Below are 17,923 nucleotides of genomic sequence, written 5' to 3' on the forward strand. Positions count from 1 at the left end.
GTCTGCCCACAGCAGTGATGGTGGGCATGAGTGTTCTCCGGTCTGCTGCTGCCTTTGCAGCCAGACTAAGCCCTCTTAAATCTGGAAATACTGCGGCGAATTTACTCACCAGAACAATCCCGCGGGCAGATAAAGGTAAACGACATCCTAACCGTTTCTATAGTGATAGGTTGGACCCTAAAGGCGGCTGTCTGTTGTTATGACCTTGTGTCGGGCTTGTTAGCATGCTAACGTTAGCTAGTAACGCTGGCTGGCTAACTTTAGGTCCTGTCAACAAAAACTAACAGTTAGCTTATTCCTCTCTGCCCGCTAATGACATCGTTAACTGTCTTTCCTTCCAATGCAGTAACAAGTGTTCATATCATTATTAAAACGAAACACTGGTGTAAAAAACAGCTGTACTGAATCGAGTAGGTCAAACTCAGACAGTAACGTTAGTCAGATAAGACAAGAAGTTCAGGCTCGGACGATGCCATGGTAAGAGTTCACTTTGAGATATTAACTGCAGTCAGAAAAGTGTTGGTAAGTTTGGTCAATGAATGGATGATATGTCTACTTTTGAGCTGTACAGTGCATGGCATTGGCAGTACATATGACAGGACCTCCCGCCTTTGTTTTGCAGTGGCAGTCCGCTGGGGCCATGGCAAGAAAATGTTTGTCATCAAACCCACTGACTACTACGACAGGAGGTTTCTGCGCCTATTGGTGAGTATTGAAGTATTTTCTCATATATGACTAATGGAGTTGTGTCCATGCTTGAAATTGGAGGCCACAGAGTGCAGCTATATGTAGGGTGGCCAGGAGGTTCAAGAGACTGTCCTGTAACCAAAACATCATGGGTTCAGTCCCTGCAGCAGGTGTCTTCATAAACGGCCTGTCCCTTTAAAGTGTCCATGGGCGAGACACTGAACCCCTACCTGCTCACTCAATGGAAGTCACTCTGGAAAATAATATCAGCTAAATGCCTGCAATGTAATCTTATTCACACTCAGACTTATGAACCAACCAATCTTTAATTGATCATTTCAATGAGCATAATAAGCATAATTTTCACTGGTGTGAATGCAAAAATGTTATTCATTCATTGTTCATAACGTGCACATTAGTCTGCAGAGAGTTTCAGAACGTGTGTGTGTGTGTGCACGTGTCACATTTACATTTAGGCCTTTATTTCACACATGAGCAGATGCACTCATCCAGAAGGACTTACAATGAGCGCTGCAATAGAATAAGCTTACAATCTTAGATCACCAACATTACAAGCAACAAATAGTAAGGAATGCAAGGGTCAAAGCCACAGTGGCCAGACTCTAAATGTAACAAATATTCCTCTGTCACTCCCTAATATGTAAATGTGTGATACAGAAGTGCAAGGTAATGACATATGTATATATAAAATGTTTTTTTTTCCTAATTATGAATTAACAATTGTTCCAGAAATATATAGGGTAGGCTCAGCCTGGACTCCGCCTCCAATCTCAAGTACTCCTCTTGTAGAACAACAGTAGAACATTTCAACATTTCATTTTGTCTTTTCTCTTTTTCCAGCAATATTATGTCCTGCTGACGGGCATTCCAGTGGCTGTCATTGTCACAAGTGTGAATGTGTTCATTGGTAAGTAAGCATGTTTTATTAATGTTTTTTGTGTGTTTTTCTTTTTACCAGTGTTTTGTTCGGATCCTTTGATGGCCCTTGGTTTGTTTTTTTGGATGTGATTCCAGTAAATATTTGAAAATAAGTTGAATGATATTCTTAATTGAATTGGAGTGTAATTGTGCTTTCAAGGTGAGGCAGAGCTGGCTGAAATCCCTGAGGACTATGAACCTGAGCACTGGGAGTACTACAAGGTATACAGCTAGCTTTTTCTGTCATTACAGTTCATTTAGAAATGCTTATATGTCACTGCTTTGAAACATAGTCCAGGAAAAGATGAGCTTTAGGGTGCATTAGCTTTGGAATTGGGCACCATATATGCACAACCAAGCTTTAAAGTTGCAGTTTGTAAAGTTTGCCTCCAGTGAATTTTTCATGGGGATGCCGTCTCTAATGCTATTGCTAGCTATCTGACCCAAAGATCCCATCACCTTTGGGTCTCATAAGCTGCGTCCACAGCAAGAGAGAGATTTATGAGCTTCAGGCTGAATTTTTTTGTGTGTCTTTGGTTAGTGTCTTTTTTAGTGTCTTAGCAGCTTTTAAGAGATATCAAAAGGTAAAATTTTACAAACTGCATCCTTAAAGCAAGAGAGCGTGTTAACATTACATTGCAATATGCACATGTGAAATTATTAGGCTAATACTGCAGTATTTTCATGGAGAGCATTGTGAATATCCCCACTGATCTTCGTTCAGATCTCTTGGAACACAAATTAATTTGCAGATATTAAAAATGTTGCTGACTTGTGTGTCTTCTTCCCTGTGGTTGCAGCATCCTATCAGCAGGTGGATTGCACGGACCTTCTACGACTCCCCAGTGAAAGACTATGAGAAGATGATGGCTGCAATCCAGATAGAGAAAGAGAAGGCAGACATGAGGTGAGTGTTACTACTGGTGTGTTGCGGATCATGTCCGCAAAGCCTTGTCATGTGCCGAGACCAGAAGGGCGGTTAGGACGGTGATTCACTGGCAACAACATGTTCCTAACTGTCCGTAAATGCCACCAACTTGAGAAAACGGTCACTGGAAATCATTATTAACAAACAAAAGGATATGTTGGACAATGTCACTTTGTAAAGTAATCAAACACACATATGTAACATGGGATGCAATTCTCCTGGGAGTGGAAAATGTCCCTTTGTTCTTCTGCTCTGTGCATGACGAAGCGCATTGACACCAGGTCACCGTCCAGTCAGGTGAGACCATGTGGGACGGGGATCTGGACCCCTGGGGTGCACAGGGTTGTGAACGCAGAATACTGTGGTTTAAGTCCTTTGATCACATGAGAACATCCTGAGCTTGATTATGTTTGCTGAGGTCGTCTGCATTTTACGATGAAAAAGAGTAAAATCACAGCACTTCACTGCAGGAGATCAGTAGAGACAAAGGAAAGCGGGGGTGGGAGGTGGCTGGCTCTTGATGTCTCTACATGTAACTCATCATACTTACCATTTAATAATTTTGATGCACAAGTTTTGTATGAACGCAGATGCCTGAAAACTTTATTGTACTTTAGTGCCACTGTAGGAAAGTTCAACTCTCTACAACCCCCAGCAATGTAAAAAAATCCCACCGGAATCAGCCAGTGGTTCCACTTCCAATTTATTCAGCCAATCCTAGACGGAGGTGCATTTACTTAACTGCGGCGGCATCCACATTGTTTCAGATTTCAGGCGGTGCGCGACGACCAAATGTGTCCTACGTGGCCAGTTGTTTCGGCTGCAGTTAACGCACTCTGTCGTGTTCATTTCCGCATGAGGAATTCCTCAAACTCTGTCTGTGGCACCTGAACCAGAAGAGAACGTGATTGTAACTATGGGACCAAGTACACTGCAGTGTTAATGTAGTGCACAGAAGGTCGGTGTAGGTCTGAGCTGTGCTGAGAACAGGCAGAGAGGATTTGTTATGGGATGCCTGAATTTACTGTTCAGCTGTCTGGAGGTGTCGTGGGAATAATTCAGTAAAACACCTGCGATGGGAGGTTTCCACTTGATGCCCCCAGTGACATACCTGGTCTCACTCACCAACACTGACTCTAGGATCCAAGCCAGGTTTCTATGTAGATCACCTGAGTTTCACTGCACACAGGATAGTTACCTCAGATTGTGTGTATTGGTAAAAAGTGAGCTTTGATTTTCTGAATGGACAACTACCATGATTTTTCTTCTCCATCAGCTTGGGAAGTCAGTGACGTTATATGTTTTAACACTCTATTGTGAGATTCACTACTTGCACTTAATTCCATTACAGAAACATTGTTTTATTAATTTGTTGTGTGTGTGTGTGTGTGTGTGTGTGTGTGTGTGTGTGATCAACAGACTGTCACAGCTGGAGGTGCGCCGTCACATGAGGCAGAAGGGAGATGGCCCTTGGTTCCATGTGGAGACCATTGACAAGAATCTAGTTGACAACAGTCACAAGTCGACACCCGACCACTAAACCAAACTGCCCTGCCGGTCGATACATCATGCTGATGAATCTCACTGTTTGTACATTTTTTCCCCTCTTCCGTAAATAAAGTATCTATATGTACTCTGATATTGTGTCTTGCGGTGTCTTTACTAGCTTACAGTGTGCCAAAATGTTTTGCCAGGGAAGAAAATAACAAAAGAATTTCCATTTTTGTGGATTGTTTTCCTATTGCTGGCTTTTAAAACTGTAAAACAACAATTTAAGAACATTTCACTGGATTACAAAGAATGAAAAGTAGCCTCCGATACTGACGTAGGCAATTGCCTCATAATAAACAGAGATCACACTTGTTTGTGACCTTACTATCTATCTATCTAAACTACATGGAAGTTAGCAGGCTATACATTAGTCTACTTTTTGTCTTTTTATTAAGTGCATTTACCTCACAATAACTTTCTGGTGCAGTATCAAAACAACACACTGAGGGCAAAACGAGGACACACCACCAGGGAAACATTTTTTAGGGGATACAAATGTTGGCACCACACCAGCTTCATTTTAAATTCGTTGCAATGGATGGGATCGTCCACTTGGTGGCAGAGTTGAGCAGACAATGATTTGTGTCTGATGGACGAAATTGCCCTCTAGTAAAATAGAGGGATATTACATTGGCTGTTGAAAATACATATTGAGCAACATGCACAAAATGTGCCAGACTTCTCCCATTCATTATAATTTCTATTTTTTATACTTTCCTGTTTTTATCCTTCTTTCTTTTTTTTTTGTTATTCTACTAGACAAATTCGGTCTTGCCTTTGCTTGTATTGATTTTTTTTTTTTGTCTGAAAATTTGCTTTTGCTTACATTTATGTAAAGCACTTTGAGTTGCATTTTATGTATGAATGGTGCAATAAAAAAAGTATTATAAGAAATGTATGAAATGAAAATGTAATGATATGGTTAATCAACTGTCATTAATTTCCCTGCAACAAGAAATGTTTTTAAGCCTTTAGCCATTTTAGAAACAACCAGGATCTAAGATGGAGACTCCAACATGGAGTAATTTGATGGGTTAGTTATAGAATATTTTTTTCCCCCAACAATACTAATTAAAAGTGCGCATCATAATCTTGCTTTACAGAAATCCTGGAGGGGGAAACAAACGGGCGGTAGTAAGTGTGTGTGTGGCTTCATGAATCATCCTCAGCGGTGGGAGGGACCCTTCTGGTAAAAATTGCCCAGTGAGCGTCATGACGATACAGTAGGCAATGCAATTTCTGCGCAAGTCAAAACCTTTTTAGAAAAAAAAAAAAAAAAAACACAAAGAAAACATCAGCCATTATCTCCTAAAGGTGTGTAGCTGCTGTAGCGGCAGTTTCCCCCTCCCTTATTTTTTATTTTCTTCGTCCAGCGTCACATCCCCCGTGGTGGCCGGAGGAATGTGGAGACCGACTGCTTTAAAAATAGCATCCTCTGCTCTGACAGCGCTGCTCCGGTGACTCCCGCAGCATTGTGGTGCGAGAAGCAGGAATGCGAAGATGGCTGCAGACCTAGGAGAGCTGCTGGTCCCATACATGCCCACCATCAGAGTCCCCAGAACAGGAGACAGGGTTTTCAAGAGCGAATGTGCCTTTTCCTACGACTCTCCCGTAAGTGCGCGCTCCTCTCCCACCATATAAAATGTGTCTGGGAGGGAATTTGTTGCCGTCTACTCACACCCAGTCTGCTTGGCCGCCCTGGTAACACACGTGAATCGCTGCTGCTGGTGTGTGCGTGCGTGCGTGTGTGTGTGTGTGTGTGACGCGCTCCATGGCCACCTTCCTCTTGGACTTGGAAGGAAATAAATAATTAAATGTTGTTTACATCTCCAGAGGAATGGGGGGGGTTTCCTTTGTGGTGCAGCGCGTCGCCGTGTCCGTCTGCGACGCAGCCGCGCAATTAAAGCCAATGAATAACACCTGCCTATTGTTCAAAACCAGAGCGGTCCTGTTATGTTTTGGCTGCCATGTTTATTACACCCTAACGGAAAATCACTATAATATTCCTATAAGGACGGAAAGTGTGCGCGCGCTACTCAGTAGTGAGTTTACTTGTACCTCGGGTTTTAATCACCTATGGTATCACTATAATATTCCTATAATAATCCTATAGGGAATTATAGTGTATCTATGGTACTCAGTAGTGATTTTAGTGACCTAATCTCCTATGGTATCCCTATAATATTCCTGTAATGGTTTACAGTGTTTCGGCGCTATTCAATAGTGAGTTTATAGTGACCTTATTGTACTTGAGGGTGTTTTTTAAAATCCTATGGTATCACTATAATATTCCTATAGTGACTTATCGTGTGTCTGTGGTACTTAATAGTGAGTTTATAGTGACTCTGTGAGTTTATAGTGACCTTATCGTACTTGGTAGGATATTTCTTTTGAATATCTTAGTATTACTATAATATTCCTATAATGACTTGTTTATAGTGACCTTTTCGTATATGGTGGTTTTTCAATGTCCTGGTAAAATTATAATATTCCTATAATATAGGGACTTATAGTGTGTCTATGGTATTCAATAGTGAGTTTATGATGATCTTATCAAACTTAATGCTGTTTCTAATAATATTCCTATGGGGACTTAATCTGTAGTAGTTAATAGTGAGTCTGTAGTGACCTTTTCAAGTTTTTTTTTTTTTTTTTTGAATCTCTTGGTGTTACTATAGGATTTGTACAGGATTCAGGATTTGCCTATGATTATTTAGTAATCATATTTTGACCTATTATAGCTGCATGATATTTTAAAGTTTTGATGTTATATGTAGTAGCTATATTTAAAAATATATATATATATTATAGGATTGCTATTAGTTCTTCGTTGTATGGGATAGCCTGACTTGCTCTGGCTGGCAGTGGACTTTGAGGAAAACTATGTTGTGACCCGCTGATCTGGTATCAGTGAGTTGATATCATAATCTTCTCATAATCCGTCTGTCTCAGGCATGAATGAGACAGGAGGAGGTTTTCCACCCAAAACAAGCTCTCATAGAGGATGTGACAAATTTTTAGTCTTACTTTTGAATGTCAGAACCCATAGACTTAATGAGATGGCAGATTTTCTTGTCCTGATGATCGGTGCCAGACTGCATGAGGAATTCTGAATTTCGTCCCTAAACACATTCTTACAATAAAAAAACATAATTTCTCAGCTGTAACCAATTTTAAAGGTGACTCAGCTGTCTGGAGTTCATCATGTCGGTTTGAGGACTGGTTTATTTTTATCCCCGCACTGTTGAAGCTCATATGTCACTCTGAGCCACTTAAATGTTTGTCACAGAGTTTTACCCTGATTGCAGATGTAGGTTACTGTAGGTTTGAAGGGGTTTTCTTCATATATTTTGTCCCAGACAGTCCACCTGTGAAGTGCCCGGGGTTCTGTCTGTCAGACACATGAAAGGCATGAAGAAGGCCCCAGTTAACCAGCAGTTTAAACACCTAGAGTGTGACTTTATAGCCACTGGTCACAGGCTGTTTTCTTTTGAATCCCATACAATGTGACAAAACGATCAGGCCTTTGTGTCCTGTAACAAGCTGTTAAGATAATGCGACCTAATGCCTCTGAGAGGTGACATGAGTGGCCTAACAGACCACAGGCATTAGCCAGCACTGACTTTTATTAGGAATAAGGTTAACGTGTTTTAAACTGGAGTACAACCTCCTTGTCCTCAATTACCGAAAGGCAAACCGGTTCTAGTTTGTCAATAAACTCCCTTTTCCATATAATTGAGTGTAACAGGAGCAAGATAATTGTTCTTTACTTGAAACAATAGCAAACGTGACATATCACATTGTCAGCATGATACAGAAAGATGGAAAAAATCCCAGATATTTTATTTTGGGGGATGTTCTGTGGCATAAATAATCAGTAAACCTTAGCTATGACTTTGTGGCTTTTTACTAGAAACCAGGCTATTCAGTTACTAGCAGGCCTTTTGATAAAGGAAAATATTTCTGTGTGCATGTGTAAGGGTGCTGTTAACACATCTTTGGCCCTCTGACAAGATGCAATACTGAGTGTTTAAGATCAATGGACTATAAACAACAAAGCCCTATCAATCCAGACTTATTGATGCATTTCATTCTAAACACATACAGTATAACAGTCTTCTTGAGAGCGCACCTGCTGAATCATTGCCACCTCACCCTTACTTGCACTTCCTGCATGCAGTGTTCAATTTTACCTACCAAGGCTGGGCAATATGCCCCAAATACTCACAATACTTTTCTTATTTAACATTAATCCATCCACTGAAAATTAAACTGTGATGTTACATCTTTTTTGTAATCAGATTGTCATGACATTGCTTTGGTTTACACTCATCCTATTTCCATTGTAAACTACTTATGATACAGCTATAATGTAGCAATTTCTACTAGATTCAAAATATATATTATTGTCAGTGGTATTGTAAAAAGGCATACCTTCGTGTGGATCCATACGCTGTAAACAAATATAAGCCTGCCTCTCAGCTACTGTAGATGTGTGTTCCTTGAAAGTTTTTTACATTGGGCTTCATAATGATAATGAGAGAACATGTCGATTCCACGACATAGAACTTGTTACAGATAGTACACTGTCTGCGTAATGCTAAATTTCCAAGGTTTTTCCTTGAGGGTTGAGGGTTGTTCATCTCGTTCTGCTGTTCACTGCTGTTTGTTTCTGTGTGCAGGAGTCTGAGGGAGGCCTGTATGTGTGTATGAACACATTCTTGGGCTTTGGAAGAGAACATGTGGAGAGACATTACCGCAAAACAGGACAGAGTGTTTACATGCACCTCAAACGACACGTCAAAGAGGTAAGGCTTTCTGAGTGCACTGCGTTTGACTGGGGGTTAGCATCGTTTTAACTGGACTGTAGTAGTAGTAGTAGTAGTAGTAGTAATAACAATAAGAGAGAATAATAACTTTTGTTTACATAGCACATTTGAAAACATATTTACAATGTGCTTCACAAACAACAAACCAATAATGAATAGAAGACAATAAGAGACAATAAAGACAATAAAATGATAGACATGAATCAAACACAGGGTTACATAAGAATACAACCACAATAAAATTGATAAAACCAAATTATGTATGAGCATGTCAAATGTAAAACTGTGTTTTTGCTAAGCGATTTAAAAGATGATACTGAAGGGCCTAGGGGGCCCAAGTGAACGGCAGCTGAACCCGGATAATTTGCAATAAATGTCTCATATGCTAATGAAAGTTGTGAGAAACTGTGGTTTCATTTATGGCTGATGTGGATTGTAGGCGTGAACAAAAATATTATCACATATTTCACAAAAGTGCAATATATGATGTGAAAAAGTAACGAGCCACTGTGGAGTTGAGAAGTGTGATACTGCTGTGTTATCATTATTGATATTATGTGATATAACATTAGTTTATTGCTACAACACAGTGTCCCTCTTAAGTTAATTACACAGATTACAGAGCCACTTGTTTCATATTGGCAACTTTATTTTAATTTCAACTGCATTGGTCCTGTGCAGCTCAATTAGTAGAGGATGGCATTAAAACTGTCGGGATTAGAGGTTAAATTCCCACAGGTGCAAATGAGTGCAATCATGATACTGTAAGGTGCTTCGGATAAAAAGGTCCACCCAGTGGCCTGAATTGTGGACATCATGATGGTATCATTTTGAACCGAGGATTATATCAAATTACATTATGTGTCCAGGATATAGTTACATCTCGAATGCCCAGTCATCTTTGACCATTACACACAGACTGGCTTTCAGTGAATCACATGCGATAAAGAGGAACATTTTGAACTTCTTTTGACCTCTTCATCACATCTGACTTTCAGATAGAGACCTTATCCAGTGTTTTGGGGCAATACTTAATGTTTTCCGCCGTGTAATCAAGTAGCATGTAGCTGCATGTTTTTTTGCTCCCCATATTACAATTATGAATTCACGCACCGTTCTTTTTGTAGCTATATAGAAGCTACTACTCAACATCAAATGATAACTTCTGTTAAATCCTGAAAACAAAACTTAGATTGTAGTGAATGCAACAGCAGCAGTAAGATGTTAAATACCAGAATCTGCTTATCTAAGTATAATAATGTGCTTCACACTCAACAGAACAAACAAAGATTTTTCTATGTGCGCAAATCAGTTACACCTGGGCCCAGCAGCCCCCATTACAGGTTGACGGTGAACAACAAAGGTCTTAGCTGCTGCCGTGTTTCCTCGCTGGCTCTAATTGCCCCCAGATAAGCTCCGCTCTGTAAAGAGCTGCTATTTCCATGCCTGGATCTGGCCAGAAACAGCTGCTCGCATTCTGCCGGCTCCTGTGTCTGCTGTTTTTTCCCATGAGTCCACTTGGGCTAGAGTGTGTCAGCATTCTCTCTCTCTCTCTGTCTTTCTGTCTGTCTATCCGCTGTGTCTTCCTCCCAGCCTGGTGAACAGTTGATGGGCAGTCAGTCACCTGAACTTGATTAGACCGGAGGGAAACCAGTCGGTGGCACTGGGTTGTTTTGCCGCCAGCCGGTGATTTGGCAGATTCACGTTCTATGGTGGATTGACAAAGTGCTTCACATTTGTTGATGCACCCAGTTGTCAAGGCTGAAGCTATTGATGATCAATCAATCACCTTTTAATGGCAGACTTGACTGTTTATCTATCAGTCTGGAAAATAATATTTCTTTTTGTGTTCCTGCAACACTGGACAGTATGTAGTGTAGAGAAAAAGCAAATACAGGAAGAACAGAGAATACAGACAAACCAGCCCGAAATACACAATGCTCAATGTACTGTACATGGCATCTGTCCCAGTCCACAGATCCACTGTGCACCATGAATTAGTTTTATCACTGGCTCTTTACTTTTGACCATGCTATGGTAGGGGGATTTCCCCTTGCCTTGTAACCTGACCTGGCAACCAGAACATCTAGCATCTATTTCTAACAAAATGACAACCATCAGCACCTTCCGTTAAAGTAATCATGGCATTTTTCAGCATTTTGCAAAGATATTTTTCTAAGGTGTTAACTGTGATGAGGATTCTTTCATCTCATTTAAACTCTCTGTTCCTCCCTGTTTCCTACAGAAAGCCACAGGTGCTGCAGGAGGCGCCATCCCCAGAAGAAGAAACGGAAAAGTGTTTCTAGGTAAGTTTGTTTTGCTCCAGCCTGTCAGTTAGAGGCAGGACTGAACCCCTCATTGCTCAATCAACCCTCTTTCCATTATTGTTCCCATCAAATTTAAACCCATTGGTGATTTAAAAAAAAATTATAAGTGCAGCTCTGGATGCAATATACAGTTTTTGCATAGAGTAGGTGTTATGGCATTAGGTTGAACATGTTTCCTGTCATAGCCGAGCGAATCTCATCCATTACAACCTTGTGTTATTGTTTCTGTTAGACTGCCATGACCCGCCAGCTGCCCCTCCAGCCTGTCTTTACCCAAAGCAACAGATATTTCCCGTGTCGAGACCCCTCCTCCCCCTCCTGTGCTCTAAATATAGCCCATTTATTTGTATATGCGGTTGGTAACTGTTCTAAATCCAAAGTGCCACATGCGCAGCCTGGCCTACTCCCCTCCTGCTTGGGGAGGGAAGGGTGGGGGGGCGGTTGGTTTACAGTTCTTCGCCGGCCTCTCAGCTGCCGCCGCCCGTCAACCTCGCTCTCAGTCTGACACACTTCTACCGCTGGCAGCCATGACGCTGCTCAGGGACGACCAGGTGTCTCTCTCCCTCTGTCTCCCCCTCCCTCACTGCTCGCCTGGCGGTGGAGGAATTCCTTCCATTCAACCTCTACGTAATTGATGTTCCTGTTTTGCTATCGCTGAGCATTTAATAGGCTGTACATTAGGTCAACCCTCTCTGACTCAGTGTCTCTGATTTGGGTGTGACACAGCTTTTCAAGAAGGCCATCTCTGGACAGGACGGTTCTTGCTGACGTCCATTTTGGATCGCCCCTCCCCTTTCTCTGCATCATCTCCTATTAGCGTTGATACGACTGCAGACATGTATGAATCTGCGGCCGTCTCCATACCAGTCCGATGATCTAATCAGCCAGCCAGCCGCTCACCTCAGATGTTACCATGAAACCAGCGGGCACAACAACAATGCCGGCGGGGCTTGCCGAACGGATAACCTCTGATCCTGTTTCTCATGAGTCATTACACAACTTTAGGCTGGGGTGAAGAACGGACAACTGTATATGGAGAGTAAATCAAGAGAAGGCTGTAATGAACCGTCAACTTTGATAATCTACATCGGCTTCGGCCAAGTTTGATATCGTTTTGATAATTTTGTTTAAATTTGTGATCTATAATGAACAGCGCTTTGTTGGACGAAATCTTGCAATATGCATTCAGTTAACATGTAACGTCCCACCCTTATCTCATGTGACACTCTTATCCAAAGCTTATACAATAATACGGGTCATAGGTAGGACGTCCTGAACCTGTAAGGTCACAGGTTCAAACCCTGCAACAGCTAGTGTGTCTTGTCGAAGTTTCCTTGAGCAACACGCTAAATCCTTACCTACTGACTCATTGTAAGCTTGATAAGAGTGTGAGCTAATTGCTTTAAATATAAATGTAAATCATGTTTTCCAGTGAGGGCATCACCAACGTCTCATGATGCCATCCTCTCAAAATATAATATAGGAAGATGTCACTGCGTGTTTTTGTTGTTCAAGGATTCATCTTTGTATTCACTGAATCATTAAGACTGATGTGATATTGAATAAAGTAACAGAAAATAGCATAAAATAATATAATATTTATCAGAGGTGAACAAAGTCAAACACTCCCCAGTTGGAAAAGGATTGAAGGACTGTTCGACCCCTCTGCCACCCAAGAGGAAATGTGTTGCTGCATCTTCAGAAAAGAGCCTTAACAACAGAACATGGCATTTTTATTATTTTGATAACGTTTATTTTGGACAAAATATCATTCACTACATGCTCAAAACAAGCAAACAAACAAAAGTACATAAAACGGTGGCTGTAACATGTTAATTTCTTGCCTTGACGTTGAGTGACAGGAACAATGTCAGTCAGTGGTGTTTTCAGCATCAGTCCCTGTCTAACGGCAACTGAATGAATGTGTGCTTCCTCCCTTTAGATTTAGAGCTAAACCGTGATTTTAATGGCGAGGACTATGAGTATGAGGATGAGGCCAAGCTCGTCATATTCCCAGACCACTACGAGATCCCCTTACCAAATATTGAGGAGTTGCCTGCGCTGGTCAGTGAGTTGGTGCTGCACAGGCTCCGTGTGTTTCCATGCATGTTGGAGGGAAGGTGCACATCAGTGATTCCCCTGATACTGAATTTCATTTGTTTAGGTTTAACTGAGATGCACATCAGAGTTTCCCCTCCCAATGATTAGGTGGGTCGGGTCACCCCTACCTTCAGGAGCTGTCGGTCTATGGAAGTATATTTCCATTAAAACAAATTGTACGTAAACCCAAGGTTGTGAAATGGTTCAAAACGAATCTGAAAACCCAAAGTCAGTTCTGTAAATCTATAAACCAGAATGTAACCCGTGGTTTACAAATGAAATCCTTAACTTCCGACTACGAGTGACTATTTATGCCTTCACTTCTCATTTTGCATCTCCGTTTATACGTTTACAGATTCTGTTTTTACATCCCATTCTTTTTTTTTTTTTAAATCCCAGCATTTTCCTTTCCAGTTATGACTACTTCCTGTTGTAGTTTTTCCTGAGGATTGTACCTGCAAAACACAAGTTGCAATCCTGTATATAGATTTACAGAATTGACTTTGGGTTTTCAGATTTGTTTTTCGCCATTCAACCATTTCTCAATCTTGAGTTTTGATGGAAATATACGTCCATATCAGCCCACCTAAAACTATTTCATTTGTATCCGTTTCGATGGAGAATTGTAGTTTCCCACCGTCTAAATGCTGTTTCAGAGGCTTTTCCACCCTGCCAAGAAAACTAATTCTGGGGGAAACACTGGTGCGCTTATAAGTATCACTTCTGGCTCTATATTGTAGTGCTTGCATGGAGTTCAGTGTTTTGGTGCGTAAGAGAAGACTGTCTTCACTCTTGGCTTTAGTAGCGCAGTACGCACTTCTACAGTATGACGCTTCTTTTTGGCATGCTGTGGTTTTTTGTTTGTTGAAGTTATTTTATGCATGCATAATTTCATGTTGTGTCGATGTACAAATTGTGCTGTTCTGCATAATTTATTGCACATCTCCTGGGAAACACCTGGTGCTGGAGGAGTGACGCTAGATTTGGTGATTTATCTGAAAATGTCATGCATGGTTATTCTGCTTGCTTCTGGAGTTCTGGCAAGGTAGAAATGTTGCTATTTTACCGAATGCCGCCCTCTCCTCTTACGCCAGATCAGTCGCTCATGTCGTACAGCTTCATATTATCGGTGTCCTGCATGAACCTCATACCTCCAGTTTTGCCCTTTTTCATTTACAGATGACATTTATGTGTATAAAAATGTTATGCTCCCATAGCCGTTCCAAGCTTGTGAAAATATATTCTAAAATGTGGAAAATACACTGATATTAATGGTCAATTCAACCAGTTTTCTTAATCCCTGAAAAATTGTGTTTTCTTTGAGATACAAGACACTGATGATATATTTTCAGCATGACTTGATCCACACTTAATGCAGTTGATTTCTGTCTCTGCGTCCAGGTGACTATAGCCTGCGACGCAGTGCTCAACGCACCGTCGGCCTACAAGAAGCAGGATCCTGAATCGTGGGAGGAGGAGATCCAGGTGTCCAGACATGCCAGGAGCCTCAGACAGCAGGACAACGGGGTCAGGATCCCACCCAGGTACTGTAGGACACAAGCCACACCACTCTGGTACGACACCATGCGAGCCTGGACTGCTTGGTCAGCGGTTAACAGTGTTTTCAAGGAACATTCCTCTGTTGGAGGAGCTGCAACAAAAGGAAAGATTGCAACATTATCACCTTCTTTCTTTCTAACTTCTTTCACTCAGCACTTGGGTTAACCTTTCTGATATACCCTGATTACTGAAAGCATATCTTCATTATCATGATTGGGATGAGCAAGCACTCAACAGTACTTTGAAGGAAAAAGAGTTCCTTAAATGAAGTTACAAAAAAAAACTTAATCAGCCAAAAGTGGTAAATAAGCTTTACTTCTGATATAATACTGTATATCCATTTATCTAAAGCACCATTCAGTGCCATAAGTGCATGAACATTATCATGGGTTCGGTTCAATTCAATCACAGAGGGGATTGAATTCCTATCCCTGGCAGTATTAGTGCCATGCTTTGGATATTTAACTACACTAATATGTTAAAACATTTAATTTCAAAGCCATGAAAATGTTTTAAAAATTTGTTTGAAATATACTCTATTTTGTGTGTTTGGATGCGTTTTCCTGCTCTTTACATTTTCTATCTAGACTCTGTAGAATTCCAATCAAAATGCAAGTCTGACCACTTCCACACCTGGGTTGTGAGCAAAATCCAATTTTTGTCACTCAGTGAGTCCTGGCATGATTGGATGATTAAAAAAAATAAATGAAATGACAATCATAAGAGTGTGTGTCTCTCTGCTGGCAGCGGCTGGAAGTGTCAGAAGTGCGAGATGAGAGAGAACCTGTGGCTGAACCTGACAGACGGAGCGGTGCTCTGCGGGAAATGGTTCTTTGACGGGAGCGGAGGCAACGGCCACGCGCTGGAGCACTACAGAGAGACCAACTTCCCCCTGGCTGTCAAACTGGACACCATCACCCCAGATGGAGCAGGTCTGCCGCAGATGACCCGTTACTTTTTTTCCCCTATTGTTTCACAAGTACAGAATCAGAGCTACAAAACGGTGTTAAGATTGATATTCTAGATATATGTAGGGATGTGAAGATGAGGGATTCAAAAGAAAAAGTGGTGATAACACTGTCAGCAACTGTGAATTGAATTGTATCAGTACTGTTTTCTCCAGTAAAGAGATTTGACAGAGATTGAGATTGTGGATCAGTTTCCTTCAGAGTGTTGTGGTTTTACAAACACAAAGTAAAGTTTTGGCAAGGTTCCTCTTAATTTCACATCTGAAAATCCACTTTTAAGAGAGGAATTGTTGCTGTAATTTGTCACATTTTGGTAATGTTTCACTATTACTTCCACTATTTCGGATGCCATTTAGCTAAGATAATCTTTCATGATTTTAAGAAGGTATAAATAGTGATTCTTAAGTTTTTATGAACTGCAAAATTTATGTAGCAGCGGTTTTGACTTAATTGGCTGTAAATTCAATTTCTGGAATATGTTATGGTGGACTGGCTGACAAGAAAATGTTATCATGTTTAACTCTCAGTCCGGTTCAACTCTCACTCTTTAAATCAGCTTAAACATGTGGCTAACTGGTGTTTTGGTTTGACTTTCCCTCAGATGTCTATTCGTTTGAGGAGGAAGAAGCTGTGCTGGACCCCCATATATCAGAACATTTATCACACTTTGGAATAGACATGCTACAGATGCAGCAAAGAGTAAGTTGACGTGTCTGTGCAGGATTTATCAATAAGCTGCTTTAATATCACATAATATATCTGTTTGTAAATACCAAACTAAAACAACAGTTAACGGCATCTTGATGGACAACCAAGGCCTCTACCATAAAGTCTTCACACCCAGCTCTCCTCTCTCCCCCTCCAGACAGAGAACGGCCACCACACGGACAACAACGCCCGGCCGCGGGTCAGCGAGTGGGAGGTGATCCAGGAGGCGGGTATGAAGCTGAAGGCGGTGTACGGCTCCGGTTACACAGGCATGAAAAACCTGGGCAACAGCTGCTACCTGGGAACGGTAATGCAGGTCCTCTTCAGCATCCCAGAGTTCCAGAGGATGTGAGTACAAGCTGCAGTGAGGCTTCGCTAGATGGAAAGCATAATATTAATAATAATAAACTTTATTTTCTTTTCAAAACTTAGTTACAAAGTGCTTTACAACAAGAAAAAGAGTAAAAAAAATAAATAAAACATCATATGAGATAAAGGACTTAAAAATGGAAAAAGAACACCATCTAAAAAAAGGAATACAATAAAATACGTATATTTTGTATATGTATATGTATTTTGTAATGTTTTCCCCCTCTGAATATTGTGATTGCGATATGAATTGCCTTACACAAGGACACAGCTTTTTCTACATAATTTCATTTGTAGCACTTCAATGAAAAGATTACGATTTTCTCCAACATGCAGTGTGATTTGCAGGCTGCAAAGCACCAAAATACCTTGCTTAGGGAGCGGACTGAAATGCATTTCCCTTTAAGCAAAATAATGCAGCTACTTGAGATTGTCAATTGCCAAATGGGGAAATTTTAAATTGCAATAGTCGGTGTTCCAGCTTCGATTTGTTCTTTATTAGAGTTATGGAAGGGGAAGATATCCAGGCATGTTCTCATTGGGTAAAAACCTTGGAAAAAAACACGAGTACTGTGTTTCTGTAATGATGGTGATCTGTGAATTTAAGCTTCTTCTGCTTTTGCATGAATTGTAAGTAGCTCTGGATAAATGTGGAACTTAATGCATAGTGTAACACTAAATCGATGCATAGAAAACTGATTTTGTGCCATTGAAATATTTCACTTTCACATGTAATAACATCACCAGCTGAAGGTGGTAGTATCTTCTCAGCAGCGCCACGTGTTTTTCCGTGGGTCTTGTGTTTCCGTGTGGCGTCCCATGTGCTCCGTCTGAGGTGAGCGGTTGACATGTGTTTGGCTCTCTAGGTATGTGGGCAATCTTCAGAGGATATACGACTATTCGCCCCTCGACCCCAGCCAGGACTTTGCCACACAAATGTAAGTGATTCCAACGTTA

General features: G+C 41.0%; 2 protein-coding genes across 2 annotated transcripts in view; both read left to right on the forward strand.

Moving 5' to 3' along the window:
• The first annotated feature begins 15 nt into the window (after window positions 1–15).
• Window positions 16–4,193, forward strand: ndufb5 (NADH:ubiquinone oxidoreductase subunit B5). Its single transcript, XM_071921871.2, has 6 exons — window positions 16–135; window positions 623–705; window positions 1,549–1,615; window positions 1,787–1,848; window positions 2,427–2,533; window positions 3,974–4,193. The coding sequence occupies exons 1-6, from the start codon at window positions 18–20 to the stop codon at window positions 4,092–4,094; spliced, it is 558 nt and encodes a 185-aa protein (XP_071777972.1). The 5' UTR covers window positions 16–17; the 3' UTR covers window positions 4,095–4,193.
• Window positions 4,194–5,605: 1,412 nt separating this feature from the next.
• Window positions 5,606–17,923, forward strand: part of usp13 (ubiquitin specific peptidase 13) — a 34,363-nt gene continuing 22,045 nt past the window's right edge. Inside the window, exons 1-9 of the mRNA XM_071921863.2 lie at window positions 5,606–5,716; window positions 8,788–8,913; window positions 11,180–11,240; window positions 13,204–13,325; window positions 14,763–14,905; window positions 15,669–15,853; window positions 16,491–16,588; window positions 16,755–16,945; window positions 17,833–17,904. Coding sequence (XP_071777964.2) covers window positions 5,606–5,716; window positions 8,788–8,913; window positions 11,180–11,240; window positions 13,204–13,325; window positions 14,763–14,905; window positions 15,669–15,853; window positions 16,491–16,588; window positions 16,755–16,945; window positions 17,833–17,904 — 1,109 coding nt within the window. The remainder of the gene's footprint in view (window positions 5,717–8,787; window positions 8,914–11,179; window positions 11,241–13,203; window positions 13,326–14,762; window positions 14,906–15,668; window positions 15,854–16,490; window positions 16,589–16,754; window positions 16,946–17,832; window positions 17,905–17,923) is intronic.

This window comes from Centroberyx gerrardi, chromosome 9, assembly GCF_048128805.1.
Source record: "Centroberyx gerrardi isolate f3 chromosome 9, fCenGer3.hap1.cur.20231027, whole genome shotgun sequence".
In the NCBI taxonomy this organism is placed as follows: Eukaryota; Metazoa; Chordata; class Actinopteri; order Beryciformes; family Berycidae; genus Centroberyx; species Centroberyx gerrardi.